The sequence below is a fragment of the Oncorhynchus nerka genome, linkage group LG4 (assembly GCF_034236695.1).
Source record: "Oncorhynchus nerka isolate Pitt River linkage group LG4, Oner_Uvic_2.0, whole genome shotgun sequence".
NCBI lineage: Eukaryota > Metazoa > Chordata > Actinopteri > Salmoniformes > Salmonidae > Oncorhynchus > Oncorhynchus nerka.
Genome location: NC_088399.1, coordinates 12,561,416 through 12,577,791, shown reverse-complemented (window position 1 = coordinate 12,577,791; position 16,376 = coordinate 12,561,416). Strand labels below are relative to the sequence as shown.

Below are 16,376 nucleotides of genomic sequence, written 5' to 3'. Positions count from 1 at the left end.
GTGGGTCTTCCGTAGATCTGGTGTAAACTCATCTTCTCTTCTCTCTTCTGTCTGTCACTCTTTTGTTTCCCTCTCAGGTGTCCAAATGAATTTACTGGTGATCGCTGCCAAAACTACGTAATGGCCAGTTTCTACAGTACGTCTATTTCCTCTTCCTGTCTGTGCTTTTGATTGGAGCATGCTCAATCAGCGCTACTTCCTGTTGCTTCGTTTTCCTCTCAGGTTCTTTAGACAGACTTTTAGGTTTTTGTGTTTTTTATTATGTTGTATGTATCCCATACCTGCATGATAAGAGGTTTTTGGCTTGTTTTGTTGACTTGGATGTCATTTGAAACCGTTTGAAGCGTTGTAGTTAACTGATGTTGTGTTCGTTATGTCACTCAAAATTATAGAAGAAGGAAAGTGAAAATCAAACTGTATATTCAGCTTTCCAAACGGGGACCTTCAAATATGAGGCAGGGGACAGTAGTGTAGTTTGCAATATTTAAAAAGCTCTGTAGTTGATACTCATTGCCTATGACTGGGACCAATCTAAATAAGATATCAAGTTTGAGTTGATCTTTAACAAGGCAATATGTTTTCTTCCCTGAAGAGCAATAACACTTATGGTAGGTGTGTGGGGGTCATTGTGGATTATGGAGGCACTGTAAAGAACTAAACAGACCCTGTTAAAGAGACCTCTTTGATGTCATGGAGAGGCCAAGAGGGAGATGAATGGCAGCTGCCCAGGCACTGGGTCCCAGTGCACTTTATCACTCTGACTAACCCACTCACCTTACAGCCCAGTAGCCTCAAAATTACCAGAGGTTACCTGGCAAAACAGCAAACAACCATGCTTTCATCTCCAAGGCAGAAGGAAAGAAATCTTCCCATTGAGATGTAAATGTAACTCGCGGCATGGAGGAACACAGTTATATTTTGGGTCTCCCTGAGATGTCAGCTAGTGTATTGGAGGCGCTAATTAAAGGAATGCTGCTGTTGCTATCTGTTCGTTTCATCGTCGTAGCCCACTCCTCCTCCTCCCATTCATCGTCGTAGCCCACTCCTCCTCCTCCCAGTCGGTAGGTTTTATCTAGCCAGGGACAAACGCCCTGTCTGGAGCTACAGTGGTGGCACGCTGCCAGCTATGCAACAAGAGACCCTTACTGCTGCAGAGGAGGAGGAGGGATGCTGGGGGCGTTGTATAACACGAGAAAGGAAGCTCTATCCTTGACGATCAGGAAGTATTCTCCACATGGGTGGGCGGGGGCTTTAATATAATATTTAACATTAATACTTTAATGTCTCTGTATGGCTGTTGCCAAAACAGTCCATTTTTGATATATTTTTACGTTCGCTGTGTGAACGCAGCAGAGGTTGGAGAGGACAGATGTGAAGACTGACTCGTCAGCAGTTCATACGAGCTGAGACCTTTATTTACACTTCGTCTCCTGACAAGGTCTGCTGTGGGACGCTGGCATGCTACTCAAAATGGAGGCATTTGTGGCGCCCACTTAGTCTGTTTAGAGCAGTCTTTAGGGAAGAGTCTTTTGCCTCGTATTTGACTCAGCGAGAGTAGTTGAGGGTGTTGTTGGTATTGATAGTACTCTACTCTCCTGAGGGCTGACGGTTACCTATGACCATATAGTGAAAGTTACAGACCCTATGCAACTCGGTCAGCGGTCATACTATAGTGAAAGCAGGACTTTGATATTGGTAAACAACTAGATGAGTCATTGAATTGAAAATATAGTGGTTGTTATTGTTGTCGCGCACAATGTTTAAGTAAAGAACATGCGTAGGTTACCACAGAACATGCTTGTAACCTACTGCCTGATTAATTATGACAATATTTTGCCTAATATGACAATGTTTAAGTAAAGAACATGCGTAGGTTACCACAGAACATGCTTGTAACCTACTGCCTGATTAATTATGACAATATTTTGCCTAATATGACAATGTTTAAGTAAAGAACATGCGTAGGTTACCACAGAACATGCTTGTAACCTACTGCCTGATTAATTATGACAATATTTTGCCTAATATGACAATGTTTAAGTAAAGAACATGCGTAGGTTACCACAGAACATGCTTGTAACCTACTGCCTGATTAATTATGACAATATTTTGCCTAATATGACAATGTTTAAGTAAAGAACATGCGTAGGTTACCACAGAACATGCTTGTAACCTACTGCCTGATTAATTATGACAATATTTTGCCTAATATGACAATGTTTAAGTAAAGAACATGCGTAGGTTACCACAGAACATGCTTGTAACCTACTGCCTGATTAATTATGACAATATTTTGCCTAATATGACAATGTTTTGTCACATGAGCATAATGCAACTAAATCTAATCCCATTTATAACCCAGGATAAGGTAAAGTATTGGCAGAATTGCAATACATTTTTCAGAGCAGTGTTACTGGGCCAGTCATATGAAAGGTGCCTTGGAGCTTCTAAGCTGGGGGTTCACAAGTCAAACGCAATCAATAGAGCCAACATGACAAAGGGCGCTGCTCACATACAGACCAGTCATCACGTTGTTTATGTTTTGCATTGTTTTTTAAAAGATAAACAAGACAAGAATTACTCAAGAATAAATATGCATTCTCTTCCTATACTAAGTTTTATAATGAAATTGTACCTCCTTCGATAGCACAGCTATTAACTAAATAACAGCATGTTAAGATAATTGTAACCTAAAGAAAGAATCGGAAGTACATCACAGTAAGTTTGTAAACCCTAACAATGAAATAATAGATCCTTTACATCAAGGATGTTCAAGTCAGTGGATGAAGTTATCTAAAGGCACATTTTAACCATGGCTTTTACTGCTGTTGAGCCAATGTCCAGTTACACCGTTGAACGCTCTGCTCTTTTTCTATAGCAAAGAGTTGTATTTGATGTTGGTCACTAGGATATGTTATGCATTATTACGTTTAAAATGGTCTTTTTTTTCTTATTTGTTCATTCCTGGAAACATATTTAACAGGCATGGCTGTTGATCCGAGTAATGACAATTGAGAATTTGGTATGACTAATATTGACTTTGTAGGGAATGGAAACAGTGCATGGTCCTCGCACAGCATGAGGTAGTGTTTTACCGGTGAGCGACAAGTGCCCTAACTAGTGCCCCTTAACCTACCGAATTGACGTGTAGTGACATTACCATTGATAATGCAAGCAACGTGATGTTTGCATGCGCATGCCACTGGACTGAGAAAGTACATCTCACCTTAGCGATTAGCAGATGGATACATTTGAATGCATTTTTGACGAACTCGGTATTCAATGGGTTTAGGTTTTTGATCACTTTTCGTAGTTGTGGTAAAATCTTCTTAACACTTGTAAGTGTCTAATAGAATGGATAATCACATAATATACTTTAAATATAAGTACAGTACACTTAAGCCTTTTGTCCTTTAAGGAAAAGTTTACTTTGTAAAAAAATATATATATATATATATATTTTTTTAATGTAAATGGTATGTTATAGAAGTGTCCAGACACTTTTTTTCGGGGCAATTTTCACTTGGTTTTTGACAAACTTACCCCACCAGCCATTGACTTCCTCAGGCTCGTTCTTGAGTGTCAGGGCAGCGATTAAAAACATTTAACAAAGTTGAAGTGTCTGGACACTTCTTTCTACATAACATGGCCATTTACATCAATTCTGATCATACTGTAGGTTTCCTCTAAGATGATTCTAGAATGATTCTACGTGATGAAAGAGTTGGGTATTATGCACCACTTTGATCTCCCCATTCAGTTCTCTGTAGAAACACTGATTAGCCATTTGATGAGCAATATAGTTCTGAATAACACCTCGTCTGAAAAATACCTCTTCTCTTTTCTTTTTGTCACCTTTCTGCATTGGCAGAACATCTTGGGATTGAATTTATGGGTATGGATCGTTCCTTCCTCTTTAGTTTGCAAATGTAGGATTAGAAGCTTGAGCCTGCCCCTCCCCAACTTCAGCCAGTTTCCTTGTGCCAATGAAGGGATCATACAGGCATAACATAGCATATTTGTTATATAATGATAAACACACATATACATTGCAATATGTAGCTCAAATATGCTAATGACACCTTCAATTATACTTTTTGGGAAACCTCAATGTGATAGCATATAGTCGAATTAACCCGCACACATACAAACTAAGTAGGTCCTAAAATGACCACCACACATATTAAGTCCTACAATGACCACCATAAACTCACATTCGACTCATACAAGCATCTGAACTACAGTACACTATCTCTTGTGACTGTGTAAGACACACATTTATATAAGCTAGGTGGCCAGAGAGGCTGCAGTGTGGTTATACTGTATGATCAGATTCCCTTCAACTCTTGCTTCTGCCGTTACCCTGAACCCTCCTCTCTTCCACCCAGTGTTTAGCATGTCATGCCAAATACACTGACGGCATCCTCCCTCGCTACCCCTTTCATTTCATCTCTTTCCTTCCGGTCTTCCTATTTCCTACTGTACCATGTGGATGTATGTATGTGTCCGTCACCCCAACTGTGTCCCCTTTTGTTCTCCTGTCATCTCATGGTTCCTACCCTTGTCTCATCAGTGATGGCAGTTTTTGCTGTGTCTTTTTTAAATGATGTTGATGTTAACTCTGAACAATTGAAAAATGATTGTTTTTCATTTAAAAGACTGCTTGTTTGTAGCATAATTTGTTCACAGGACACCTAATACCTCAGCAAACCAACCATATCTTTTAAATAGGAGTATAGTATGAACTAGGTGCGATAACGGAACAGTTCGTATAATTATACACTGAACAAAAATATAACCGCAACGTGCAACAATTTCATCTATTTTATGTATATGCATATGTCAGAAATGATCCATTTAAATAAATGCATTAGGTCCTAATCTATGGCTTTCAGATACAAAAACAATGGTCCTCAGGATCTCGTTACGGTATTTTTGTGCATTCAAATTGCCATCGATAAAATACAATTGTGTTAGTTGTCCGTAGCTTATGCCCATACCATAACCCCAGCGCCACCATGGGGCACTCTGTTCACAACGTTGACATCAGCAAACTGCTCACCCACACGACACCATACACGCTGTCTGTGATTGTGAGGCCAGTTGGACGTACTGCCAAACTTTCTAAAACGACTGAGAAATTAACATTAAATCCTCTGGCAACAGCTTTGGTGGACATTCCTGCAGTCAGCATGCCAAGTGTGGCATTGTGTTGTGTGACATAACTGCACATTTTAGTGGTTGTGTAATGATAATTTTTGTTGTATTTTACCTCCTATTTCTCCCAATTTCAATTACACAGCCACTAAAATGTGCAGTTTTATCACACAAAAATGCCACATTGGCAGGAATGTCCACCAAAGGGAAAAGTCGAGTCCTCCACCAAACTGTGCACCTTAACAACCGCCGCTTAACCTGGAAGCCAGCCTCATCAATGTGTCTGAGAAAGCACTGTTCAACTGAAGTCAGCCTGCAGGCTCCCGGTCCGCCACAAGGAGTCGCTAGAGCACAATGAGCCAAGTAAAGCCCCCCTGGCCAAACCCGGGCGACAATTGTGCACCGCCCTATGGGACTCCCGGTCACTGCCTGGGATCGAACCTGGGTCTGTAGTGACGCCTCAACCACTATGTTGCAGTGCCTTAAACCGCTGCGCCACTCGAGAGGCCATTCTGCTGTTAAATCAGCTTCTTAATATTCCACACCTGTCAGGTGGATGGATTATCTTGACAAAGGAGAAATGCTCACTAACAGGGATGTAAGCAAATTTGTGCACAACATTTTTTGAGAAATAAACTTTTAATGCATTTGGAACATTTCTGGAATCTTTTATTTCCGCTCATGAAACATGGGACCAGCAATTTACTTGTTGCGTTTATATTTTTGTTTAGTGTAAATTTCATTTGATCCCCTAATCTAGTCAACCTGTAACCTCATACCTGTGAAAAGATTTAAATGCAAATATTCCATAATTCCAAGCGTTGGGTCCTGTGAACAAACAATGCTGCACTGTTTGCAATATTAGAATATTAACATTTTACATCGGAGTGATTTTAACTGTTTGATGAATGACTATCTTTTATATATATATGCATCTGTTGTATTAGTAACACGTGGGCTGGTTAGAATACATTACAGAGAATGCATATTCTGTGGTTTGCCTGGTCATGATTACTGAGCCCGACCTTGAACTAACACTTCCTGGCATTCCGACTGGACTCCGACTCAGCAGAACTGCCTCCTCCGATCAATGCATTACATTTCCACTGTCTCGGTTTTCAACCAACGCCCACTAATACAATGTTAAATCTGGGGGCATGTTCAGAACCCAAACGTTGGTGGACGTTGCAGATAGAAATGCCACGAGTAGAGCCAACTTGATTTTTTTTATTGTACATGTCAGAGAGGCATTGTAGTTGGTTCTACAAAACGTATTTCTATCTGAACGTTCCAAAACGTTGCGTACTGCTGAACGCGCCCCGGGTTTGTTTGTTTCTATGAATGTATAACCTTTTAATATATAACCTAAAACAAGTTTGTTCGTCTCCATTGGGTTTGGTTTGTATGTGACACTATAGGTCTGCATGTTGTGGAGTTTTAAGAATGCATTGTCCTCTTTTTCAGAAGCAGAGGAGCTGTATCAGAAACGTGTATTAACAATAACAGGAATCTGCATTGCACTCCTAGTGGTTGGAATCATGTGTGTGGTTGCCTACTGCAAAACAAAGTAATTCACGTAACATTTTTACGCTAAACTCAGTATATAAACTCAGTATTCACTATTACGTATACTTGTCCTTATTATGTATTTTGAAGCTTCCCATGAGATAATAGCCTAGAGATTTGAGCATTTGAATCATTTTTTTGTCAATCACAACCTCTGTCAACCTTAGACAAAATCTGTCATCCGTCTGTTTTTGTTATTGGCTGTATGATTGGTCCGTCTCACGATGCAGTTTTGTCTTTCCGTGCACAGAAAGCAGAGGAAAAAGCTTCATGATCGTCTGAGGCAGAGCCTACGAAATGAGAGAAACACCATTATGGCTAATGGCCCTCAGATTTCTAACCCTCCCCTTGAAAACGTCCAGCTTGTCAATGTAAGTCACTCACATAGCTATTACTTCTAACAATGAGAACTACGCTAGAGTAACTCTCACGCTTAGTTTCCAATACATACAGTTCATTCTGAAAGTATTCAGACCCCTTAACTTTTTCCACATTTTATTCTAAAATTGATTAAATTGTTTGTTTTTCCTCACCAATCTACACACAATACCCCATAATGACAAAGCATTTTTTTTTGGTGCAAATGTGTAAAAAAAAAAAAATGGAAATATCACATTAACATAAGTATTCAGAACCTTTACTCAGTACTTTCTTGAAGCATCTTTGACAGCTATTACATCCTTGAGTCTTCTTGGGTATGACGCTACAAGCTTGGCACACCTGTATTTGGGGAGTTTCTCCTATTCTTTGCTGCAGATCCTGTCAAGCTCTGTCAGGTTGGATGGGGAGCGTCACTACCCAGCTATTTTCAGGTCTCTCCAGAGATGTTATATCGGTTCAAGTCCGGGCTCTGGCTGGACGACTCAAGAACGTTCAGAACTCCTGCGTTGTCTTGGCTGTGTGTTTAGGGTTGTTGTCCTGTTGGCGGGTGAACTTTTGCCCCAGTCTGAGGTCCTGAGTGCTCTGGAGCAGATGTTCATCATGAGTCTCTCTGTACTTTGCTTTCCCTCGATCCTGACTAGCCTCCCAGTCCCTGCCGCTGAAAAACATCACCACAGCATGATGCTGCCACCACCATGCTTCACCGTAGGGATGGTGCCAGGTTTCCTCCAGATGTGACACTTGGCATTCAGGCCAAATAGTAACATTTTGCTTTCATCAGACCAGATAATCTTGTTTCTCATGATCAGAGTCATTTAGGTGCCTTTTGGCAAACTCCAAGCAGGCTGTCATGTGCCTTTTACTGAGGAGTGGCTTCCATCTGGCCACTCTACCATGAAGGCCTGATTGGTGGTTGTGCTAGATATAAGTTGTCCTTCTGGAAGATTCTCCCATCTCCACAGAGGAACTATGAAGCTAGGTCAGAGTGACCATCACGTTCTTGGTCAACTCCCTGACCAAGGGCCTTCTCCCCCGATTGCTCAGGTTTTGGCCGGGCGGGCCAGCTCTAGGAAGAGTCTTGGTGGTTCCAAACCTCTTCCATTTAAGAATCATGGAGGCCACTGTGTTCTTGAGGACCTTCAATGCTGCAGACTTTCTTTGGTATGCTTCCCCAGATCTGTGCCTCGACACAATCCTGTCTCAGAGCTCTACTGCCAATTCCTTCGACCTCATGGCTTGGGACCTTATATAGACAGGTCTGTGTTTCCAAACCACAGGTGGACTCCAATCACGTTGTAGAGACCGCTCAAGGACGATCAATGGAAGAAGAAAGATAAATGTGCAAGGTCTGTGTTTCCAAACCGCAGGTGGACTCCAATCACGTTGTAGAGACCGCTCAAGGACGATCAATGGAAGAAGAAAGATAAATGTGCAAGGTCTGTGTTTCCAAACCGCAGGTGGACTCCAATCACGTTGTAGAGACCGCTCAAGGACGATCAATGGAAGAAGAAAGATAAATGTGCAAGGTCTGTTTCCAAACCACAGGTGGACTCCAATCACGTTGTAGAGACCGCTCAAGGACGATCAATGGAAGAAAAAAATATATAAATGTGCAAAGATTTAGAAAAACCTGTTTTTGATTTGTCATTATGGGGTGTTGTGTGTAGATTGATGAGGAAAACAATGTATTTAATACATTTTAGAATAAGGCTGTAACAACAAAACGTTGAGAAAGTCAAGGGGTCTGAATACTTTCCGAATGCACTGTACATTTGTTGGCATGTTAGCTACAGTATCTGCACATTTCTTTATAAGCATGATGTGATTTCGTATTATTGACGCTTGATTTTGTTTTCCCTTATAGCAATTTGTGTCTAAAAATGCATTGCCTGCGCAGCATGTAATCGAGAAGGAAACGGAAACATCCTTCTCGACGAGCCTGTACACATCATCAGCACATCAGTCCACAACGGTCACTCACACCTCCAGTCAAAGGTAATCCTATACGAACCTACAAGACAGATTTCTTGCCTCCTCTCCTTCCATCTGTAAAAGTGATGAGCTATAGCACTGGCTCTTAAAAAGATACTGTAATAATGTTTCTTAGATTTAAAGTCCTATTTATCTCCTTCTCAATGTGTCATATTACCGCTGGGCCCTGTGAGCTATCTTAGTTGGAGTCCGTCTCGTTTCCCCCCTAGCCACTTCCTCTTTCCCTATGTGTCATATTACCGCTGGGCCCTGTGAGCTATCTTAGTTGGAGCGTCTCGTTTCCCCCCGAGCCACTTCCTCTTTCCCTATGTGTCATATTACCGCTGGGCCCTGTGAGCTATCTTAGTTGGAGTCCGTCTCGTTTCCCCCCTAGCCACTTCCTCTTTCCCTATGTGTCATATTACCGCTGGGCCCTGTGAGCTATCTTAGTTGGAGTCCGTCTCGTTTCCCCCCTAGCCACTTCCTCTTTCCCTATGTGTCATATTACCGCTGGACCCTGTGAGCTATCTTAGTTGGAGTCCGTCTCGTTTCCCCCCTAGCCACTTCCTCTTTCCCTATGTGTCATATTACCGCTGGGCCCTGTGAGCTATCTTAGTTGGAGTCCGTCTCGTTTCCCCCCCTAGCCACTTCCTCTTTCCCTCTGTTTGTTGGGGGGAGGTTTTGAAAAGCAATTCATTCATGTTGGTATCAGTCGGCGGTTGATACGATGATTTACCCATCCTGTTGCACGATTGCCTGCAAATCACCTCGCTCACTCAGTGATATTCACTGGACTCAACAAAGACCATGGCCTGTATTCACAAAGCATTTCTGCTTTTCAGAGTAGGAGTGCTGATCTAGGATCAGGTCCCACGGCTCCTACCCCTTAATCATGATGATTTTAAATAACTGATGATAAAATAAATAACTGATCCTAGATCAGAACTCTGAGACACTTTATGAATCCAGGGATTGCAGTTCTGTGATCTCAGATTGCACAAGCAAAACCGCAGGGGATAATGTATGGTGGTGCGTCATTAGCTAGTATGGGACAACCAAGGCTCAGGGAGAATTGATGAAGTTTCCAGAGAACTTGTAGAGCAATGTGCAGGTCAAAGTGTCTTGTGGGTTTTTTATAGGCCAGTGTCTCTAACTATACATTCAAGTAGAGCAGACCTGGGTTCACATACTATTTTAAATAATTCAAATACTTTGTGCTTTTGCTCTAGCCTGCCTGAAGTGCCAGATGGGTGGGGTAAGCATTGGTCCATTAAGCCAGGCAAGCTCAAACAAGCCCAGTTGAAGTATTTTAAATGATTTCAAATAGTATTTGAACCCAGGTCTGCAATAGACATGATTTACAGTGTTTACAGCTTATGTCATTGTCGGAAGCGGCCATTGTTTTGACCTCATTTAAGAGAAGCAATTCATTCTCTTCTGTCTCCCCTCTTCATTCTCCTGTCTCGCTCTCTCGCTCTTCAGCTGGAGTAACGGCCACAGCGAGAGTGCCCTCTCCGACAGCCGCTCTGTCTTGGTGAAGTCATCGGGAGAGAACAGCCGGCACGCCACACCCAGCCACCGGGGTCGTCTGAACGCCACAGGTGGCGCCAGAGACCTGAGTGCCTACCTAAAGAACTCTGGAGACACGCCAGACTCCTACAGGGACTCTCCGTACAGTGAGAGGTAGGAGAAAGACATCTGGAGCTCATGTTGCTACGCTACGCTATGCACTACAACCGCCCTTCAGCCCATACACCTAATGGAGGGTTTGTAATTAATGATGGTGTCCCCTACTTCTAGTTATCTGAGTTGTACAGAGATATCCACTGAATAATCAGCTATATTTTAAGGATTATACTTGGTGATAATTTTTAGAGAATAACATGCATTTTTATAAATTATGGCATTTATTTATGAATATACAGTAAACCAAGATTGAATCCAAGATTTGTGGTATTGCCATGTTATCTTGGTCTTCTGAATTAGTGTTTTTATTAGCAGAGGTCTCCTTATCAGCTGTCCTATATTTAGACTTCACAGGCCCTCCTAGATCAAAGCTAATGGACAAAGATGACTTCATAAGTCCCCATTAGTAAATCAATGTGTTGCTGATGAGCGCAGGTGTACCTGTGTTGTCAGTCGAGCTGCAGACAGCACAGCAGGTAGCACACCTGTCTCTGAGGTCACAGGTCGACTGAGTCTGAGAGAACCCGTCTGTGCACATCACTCTGACATGCCAGGGCAGATGACCCTAATGACTGTCCAGGGCACACGGAGACAACCCTAATTCTTACCCTAATGACTGGCCAGGGCAGACGGAGACAACCCTAATTCTAACCCTAATGACTGTCCAGGGCAGACGACCCTAATGACTGGCCAGGGCAGACGGAGACAACCCTAATTCTTACCCTAATGACTGGCCAGGGCAGATGGAGACAACCCTAATTCTTACCCTAATGACTGGCCAGGGCAGATGGAGACAACCCTAATGACTGGCCAGGGCAGACGGAGACAACCCTAATTCTAACCCTAATGACTGGCCAGGGCAGACGGAGACAATCCTAATGACTGTCCAGTGCTCTTCAGTTCAGTGTCTCTGTCCTCCACACACATACCAGGAGAAAGGCCTATACAGTCCTACAGCTGATTTCTGAAATGGATTATGAATGAATGTGTATCCTGAACCAGACCATGTAGATATCCGGTGAGAAATGAAAGACTATTTGAGACCGGTGAGGAGCCTACGCTCATCGGATATGCCCTTGACAATTTGACTGTACATACCTATAGGACACAAAATCCATTGTTATGGATTTATTTCACTTAGCTAAAGCCATACATGTGATGAGCTTTAGCTCAGACTGTACCAGGAATGTAGTGGAGCTAAAGCCACTTTAACAAAATGGGTTCTTATTACTGATTCTGGTTGTGGTGTATTAGTGAATACACTTGTGTTTTCTGTTCCTAATTGATTGAGGATTCTCTCTTGGTTCTGCCTGTCAGGTATGTGTCAGCGATGACCACCCCAACCCGCCTGTCTCCTGTGGAGCTGCTCTCTCCCGTGACCCCGGGTTCCCCTCCCTCTGAGATGTCGGCCCCCTTGTCCAGCCTGGCCACCTCGGTCCCCTCTGTGGCCGTCAGCCCCTCTGGCGAGGAGGAGCGCCCCCTGCTGTTCACCACCCAGCCGCACCCCGACCACCACATCAGTCAGTCTAAGAGGAAGTCTGCCCACTACAACCACGGCCAAGAGGCCCACAGCCCCCGCCCAGCCCGTTGAGGATCGTTGAGGACGACGACTATGAGACCACGCAGGAGTATGAGGTGGTCGGCTCCGCCACAACGGTAACGCCCATTCCCCCACAGAGCCTTCCTAAGAAACTTGCCAAGAACAGCAACGGCCGTCGGGCCAATAGAACAAAGCCCAATGGCCATGCAGCAGGCCACAACAAGGAGTCCATCGACCTAGGTAGCAGTGCGGAGAGCGAGATGGAGGAGGAGCGTGTGGGAGAGGACACACCCTTCCTGAGCTTCCAGAACCCCATGGCTATAAGTGTGGAACCTCTCGCAGATGGCAGCAGGACTAACCTAGCACTCCGACTCTCCCCACAGGACAACCTGCAAGCCAGGATATCCAGCGTCATCTCCAACCAAGATCCAATTGCTGTATAAAATGAAAAAGATAGCTTACAAAAATACTTCAGTCGGATTCAAAGAAATGTCACTATTAAACCTTTATTTTCTATAACTTAAAGTATTTGCGGGGAAAATAATAAAAAAAAAAGATATATATAAATAAAAAAACGTATTTTAGCGAAGTAGTGAATAAAGTCTTTTATAAATAAAAAAATGTGTACGTGTTCATGTCATGGAAGAAAGTGGAATAAACTAGTATGTAGCAATGGTTCGCAGTATTTCAATGGAGAAAAATATCAATGGTGCCTTTCATTTCCGTTTGGTGTGCTTATGGGAACTGCATGCCTCTGGCCCATATATTCACGACTTTCATCTCCCTGTTGACATTTCTACTCCACTCTGAAAACAAAAATATCCACCAGCACTATAGTATGCATTTACTATAATGACCTGTATGAACTGGCTCCTAACCCTAAGCTCCATACAGTGGCGTTGCTTATGTGTTCATGGGCATGTAGTTTTCACCTCATTTACAGTAATGCAGTCCTAACCTACTAACAGAGGTGCATACAACAGAGTATTTAGTGTTTATCTAGCTAACACAACACCCAAATATTATTATACAGGTTTTCAAGATTTTCCCACTCACCTTTTGGTTGATTTTAAATGGTAAAATAACATTTGAATTGATTTTTTTTTTTGTAATGCTTTTCTTGGACCATTAGCTATCATAATAATATATTGGTTACCAAGGCAATCAGCTAGGAAGAATGTTGAATGTGTAATCTGATTAACTTGTATCAATACATTGATACTAGAAGCATGAATGAAGTCAAAGTTGATTTGGATATTATTTTCAGATAATTGGGTAACTGTTAGATGTAGTCTCGGGACATGTGATACATCCCATTATTGAATGAATGCTCTCTATATCTATCCTCTCTATATATTGCGTTCTATATAATGGAACACATTTTCTTCTAAAGCCAGATGGTCAGATGAGAAGTAACTTATGTATTTAGTCATCTCTGGTTAAGCAATACTCTTAAGATTCTTGCTCTCAATATCATGATTTGCAAGTCCAAATTGTGGAGATATGTACCAAATGAATGATTGTGGAGATATGTACCGAATGAATGATTTGTGGAGATATGTACTGAATGAATGATTGAATATATGGCTCACGTGTTCAGTCTTTCAACAACACACCCGTGGGTTCCTAAGTAATGCATTGTGGGGATCAAAGCTGAAGCACCATTTTGAAATAAGGTAGATAGCGAGAGCCTTTTCATTTGTTTCAACTGTGTTTTAGTACATTAGTCAACTTCAGATTTTTTTTGTCCTTCCAAACATTCATGTAAAATGTTACATTATCCAAAGTGTTCCTTTGTGTTCATATAGTGCATATTTGTTTTCAACTGTCTGACTTTGTGTTAGTACGTAAAGTTATCTGTGTAATATTATCGACATTATCGCCTATTTTATTATATAGTAAGTTCTATCCCAAGGATACGTTCAGGAGTCATGCTAGACATGAACCACATGAAATATGGTTCCATGAGAAGTCGTACCCTGTCGAAGACTGTCACCAATCATTTATCACTAGAATGAATAGGTAACTAGACACGTTTTCTTTACTACTTTTCGGGCTTCATAACCAAACCGTTAAGATTCAGTGTAATTTCATCAAAACAATCTACTCTAATGCCAATCTGATTGTTGCCAGCATTGGCATGACACTGGTATAAAGGCTTTTTTTGGCCCTAAATTATACCGTTTCTAATGATGTCCCAATCTGAAATTTATCAACTTTTATTTGGTATTTATATTATTTATTTATTTATTTATTGTTTATTTATTTTGTGGGCCTTATGTTATCTTTTAATTACAGATTCTATATTTTAATCAGTGTTTTATATATTTGAAAAGATCGGAACTTTTATCTTTTATAAGCATGTGTTTGCCTTTTATATATTTTGACTTCATTATGGGGTCAAATCTCTGTTTGCCTCTTAGCATTGATAACCACTCTGTTATTCAACATATACAAATATTAACATCTAAAAAGGCACAAGTACTTTGAGTGTACACTGATTAGATGTGTGGCTAGAAACCAGAACTAAATCTCCTGTCAATCTCGGCTTTACATACCCCATGATGCATTGCTTCCAAACCAAGGTGTCTTTCGATTTTATGTAAATACACCATGAAAACCTTGAGTACTTTTTTTTATTTTTTTAATTAAAATATTAAACCAATGTTTTGTGTTTGTTTGAGGGCCACCAACCTCAAAGCATTTGTCTCTGTCCTAAACATTTTCCATAACCATACATATTATGCTAAACTTTTTTTTGTAGTGATTGTCGCCATACCAATTGTTTCATAAACATGACTGCAGTTGTACACGTATGTAAGAGCAGCACACTAACTTGGTTGTTAAAATAAAGGCCAAAACTGATATTCTGTCATGTCAAGCCATTATCAGCACAAGGAGAGAATGAAAGCAGCTAAGCACAGGTGTGAAAGTTACTGTTGTGGAACATGCATGACAAGATCAAACGCAGGAATGCATTTCAATTGAACAAATAATGATTGGGTTGTCTTGATCAGATCATGAAAAGCACATCTTAATGCAATGACTATAAATATGCCTTTTTTGAGAAAGGGAATCCACAAGACTAGAACCTGTGACCTTCCAGTACCTAGCCTAGTGCTTTTTATTTATTTATTTCTACCAAGTTCTTGTTTACAACTGTGACCTGGCCAAGATAAAGCAAAGCAGTGTTACACATGGAATAAACAAACATAGTCAATAACACAATAGGAAAAAAAGTCTATATACAGTGTGTGCAAATGAGGTAAGATAAGGGAGGTAAGGCAATAAATAGGCCATAGTGGTGAAATAATTGCAATTTAGCAATTGAACATTGAAGTGATAGAGCAGAAGATGAATGTGCAAGTAGAGATACTGCAGTGCAAAGGAGCAAAAATAGAAATAACAGTATGGGGATGAGGTAGTTGGATGGGCTGTTTACAGATGGGCTATGTACAGGTGCAGTGATCTGTGAGCTGCTCTGACAGCTGGTGCTTAAAGTTAGTGAGGGAGATATGAGTCTCCAGCTTCAGTGATTTTTGCAATTCGTTCCAGTCAGTGGCAGCAGAGAACTGGAAGAAAAGGCTGCCAAAGGAAGAATTGGCTTTGGGGGTGACCAGTGAGATATACCTGCTGGAGAGTGTGCTACGGGTGGGTGCTTCTAGAGTGACCAGTGAGCTGAGATAAGGCGGAGCTTTACCTAGCAAAGACTTATAGATGACCTGGAGCCAGTGGGTTTGGCGAAGAATATGAAGTGAGGGCCAGCCAACGAGAGCATACAGGTAGCAGTGGTGGGTAGTATATGGGGCTTTGGTGACAAAACGGATGGCACTGTGATAGACTGCATCCAATTTGCTGAGTAGAGTGTTGGAGGCTATTTTGTAAATGACATCCCTGAAGTCAAGGATTGGTAGGATAGTCAGTTTTACAAGGGTATGTTTGGCAGCATGAGTGAAGGAGGCTTTGTTGCGAAATAGGAATCTACAAATACCTAAGTCAGAACCGTCCAGAGTAGTGATGCTGGACATGCGTGCAGGTGCTGTTAGCGATCGGTTGAAGAGCATGCATTTAGTTT

General features: G+C 41.6%; 1 protein-coding gene across 1 annotated transcript in view; it reads left to right on the top strand.

Annotated features, from left to right (window-relative positions):
* The window catches only part of nrg1 (neuregulin 1), a 175,191-nt gene extending 160,025 nt beyond the window's left edge, over positions 1 to 15,166 (top strand). Inside the window, 8 exon segments of the mRNA XM_065017231.1 lie at positions 78 to 136; positions 3,872 to 3,895; positions 6,622 to 6,724; positions 6,974 to 7,094; positions 8,969 to 9,099; positions 10,558 to 10,758; positions 12,079 to 12,329; positions 12,332 to 15,166. Of these exon segments, the coding sequence (XP_064873303.1) occupies positions 78 to 136; positions 3,872 to 3,895; positions 6,622 to 6,724; positions 6,974 to 7,094; positions 8,969 to 9,099; positions 10,558 to 10,758; positions 12,079 to 12,329; positions 12,332 to 12,744 (1,303 nt within the window). The 3' untranslated portion in view covers positions 12,745 to 15,166.
* Positions 15,167 to 16,376: the final 1,210 nt, after the last annotated feature.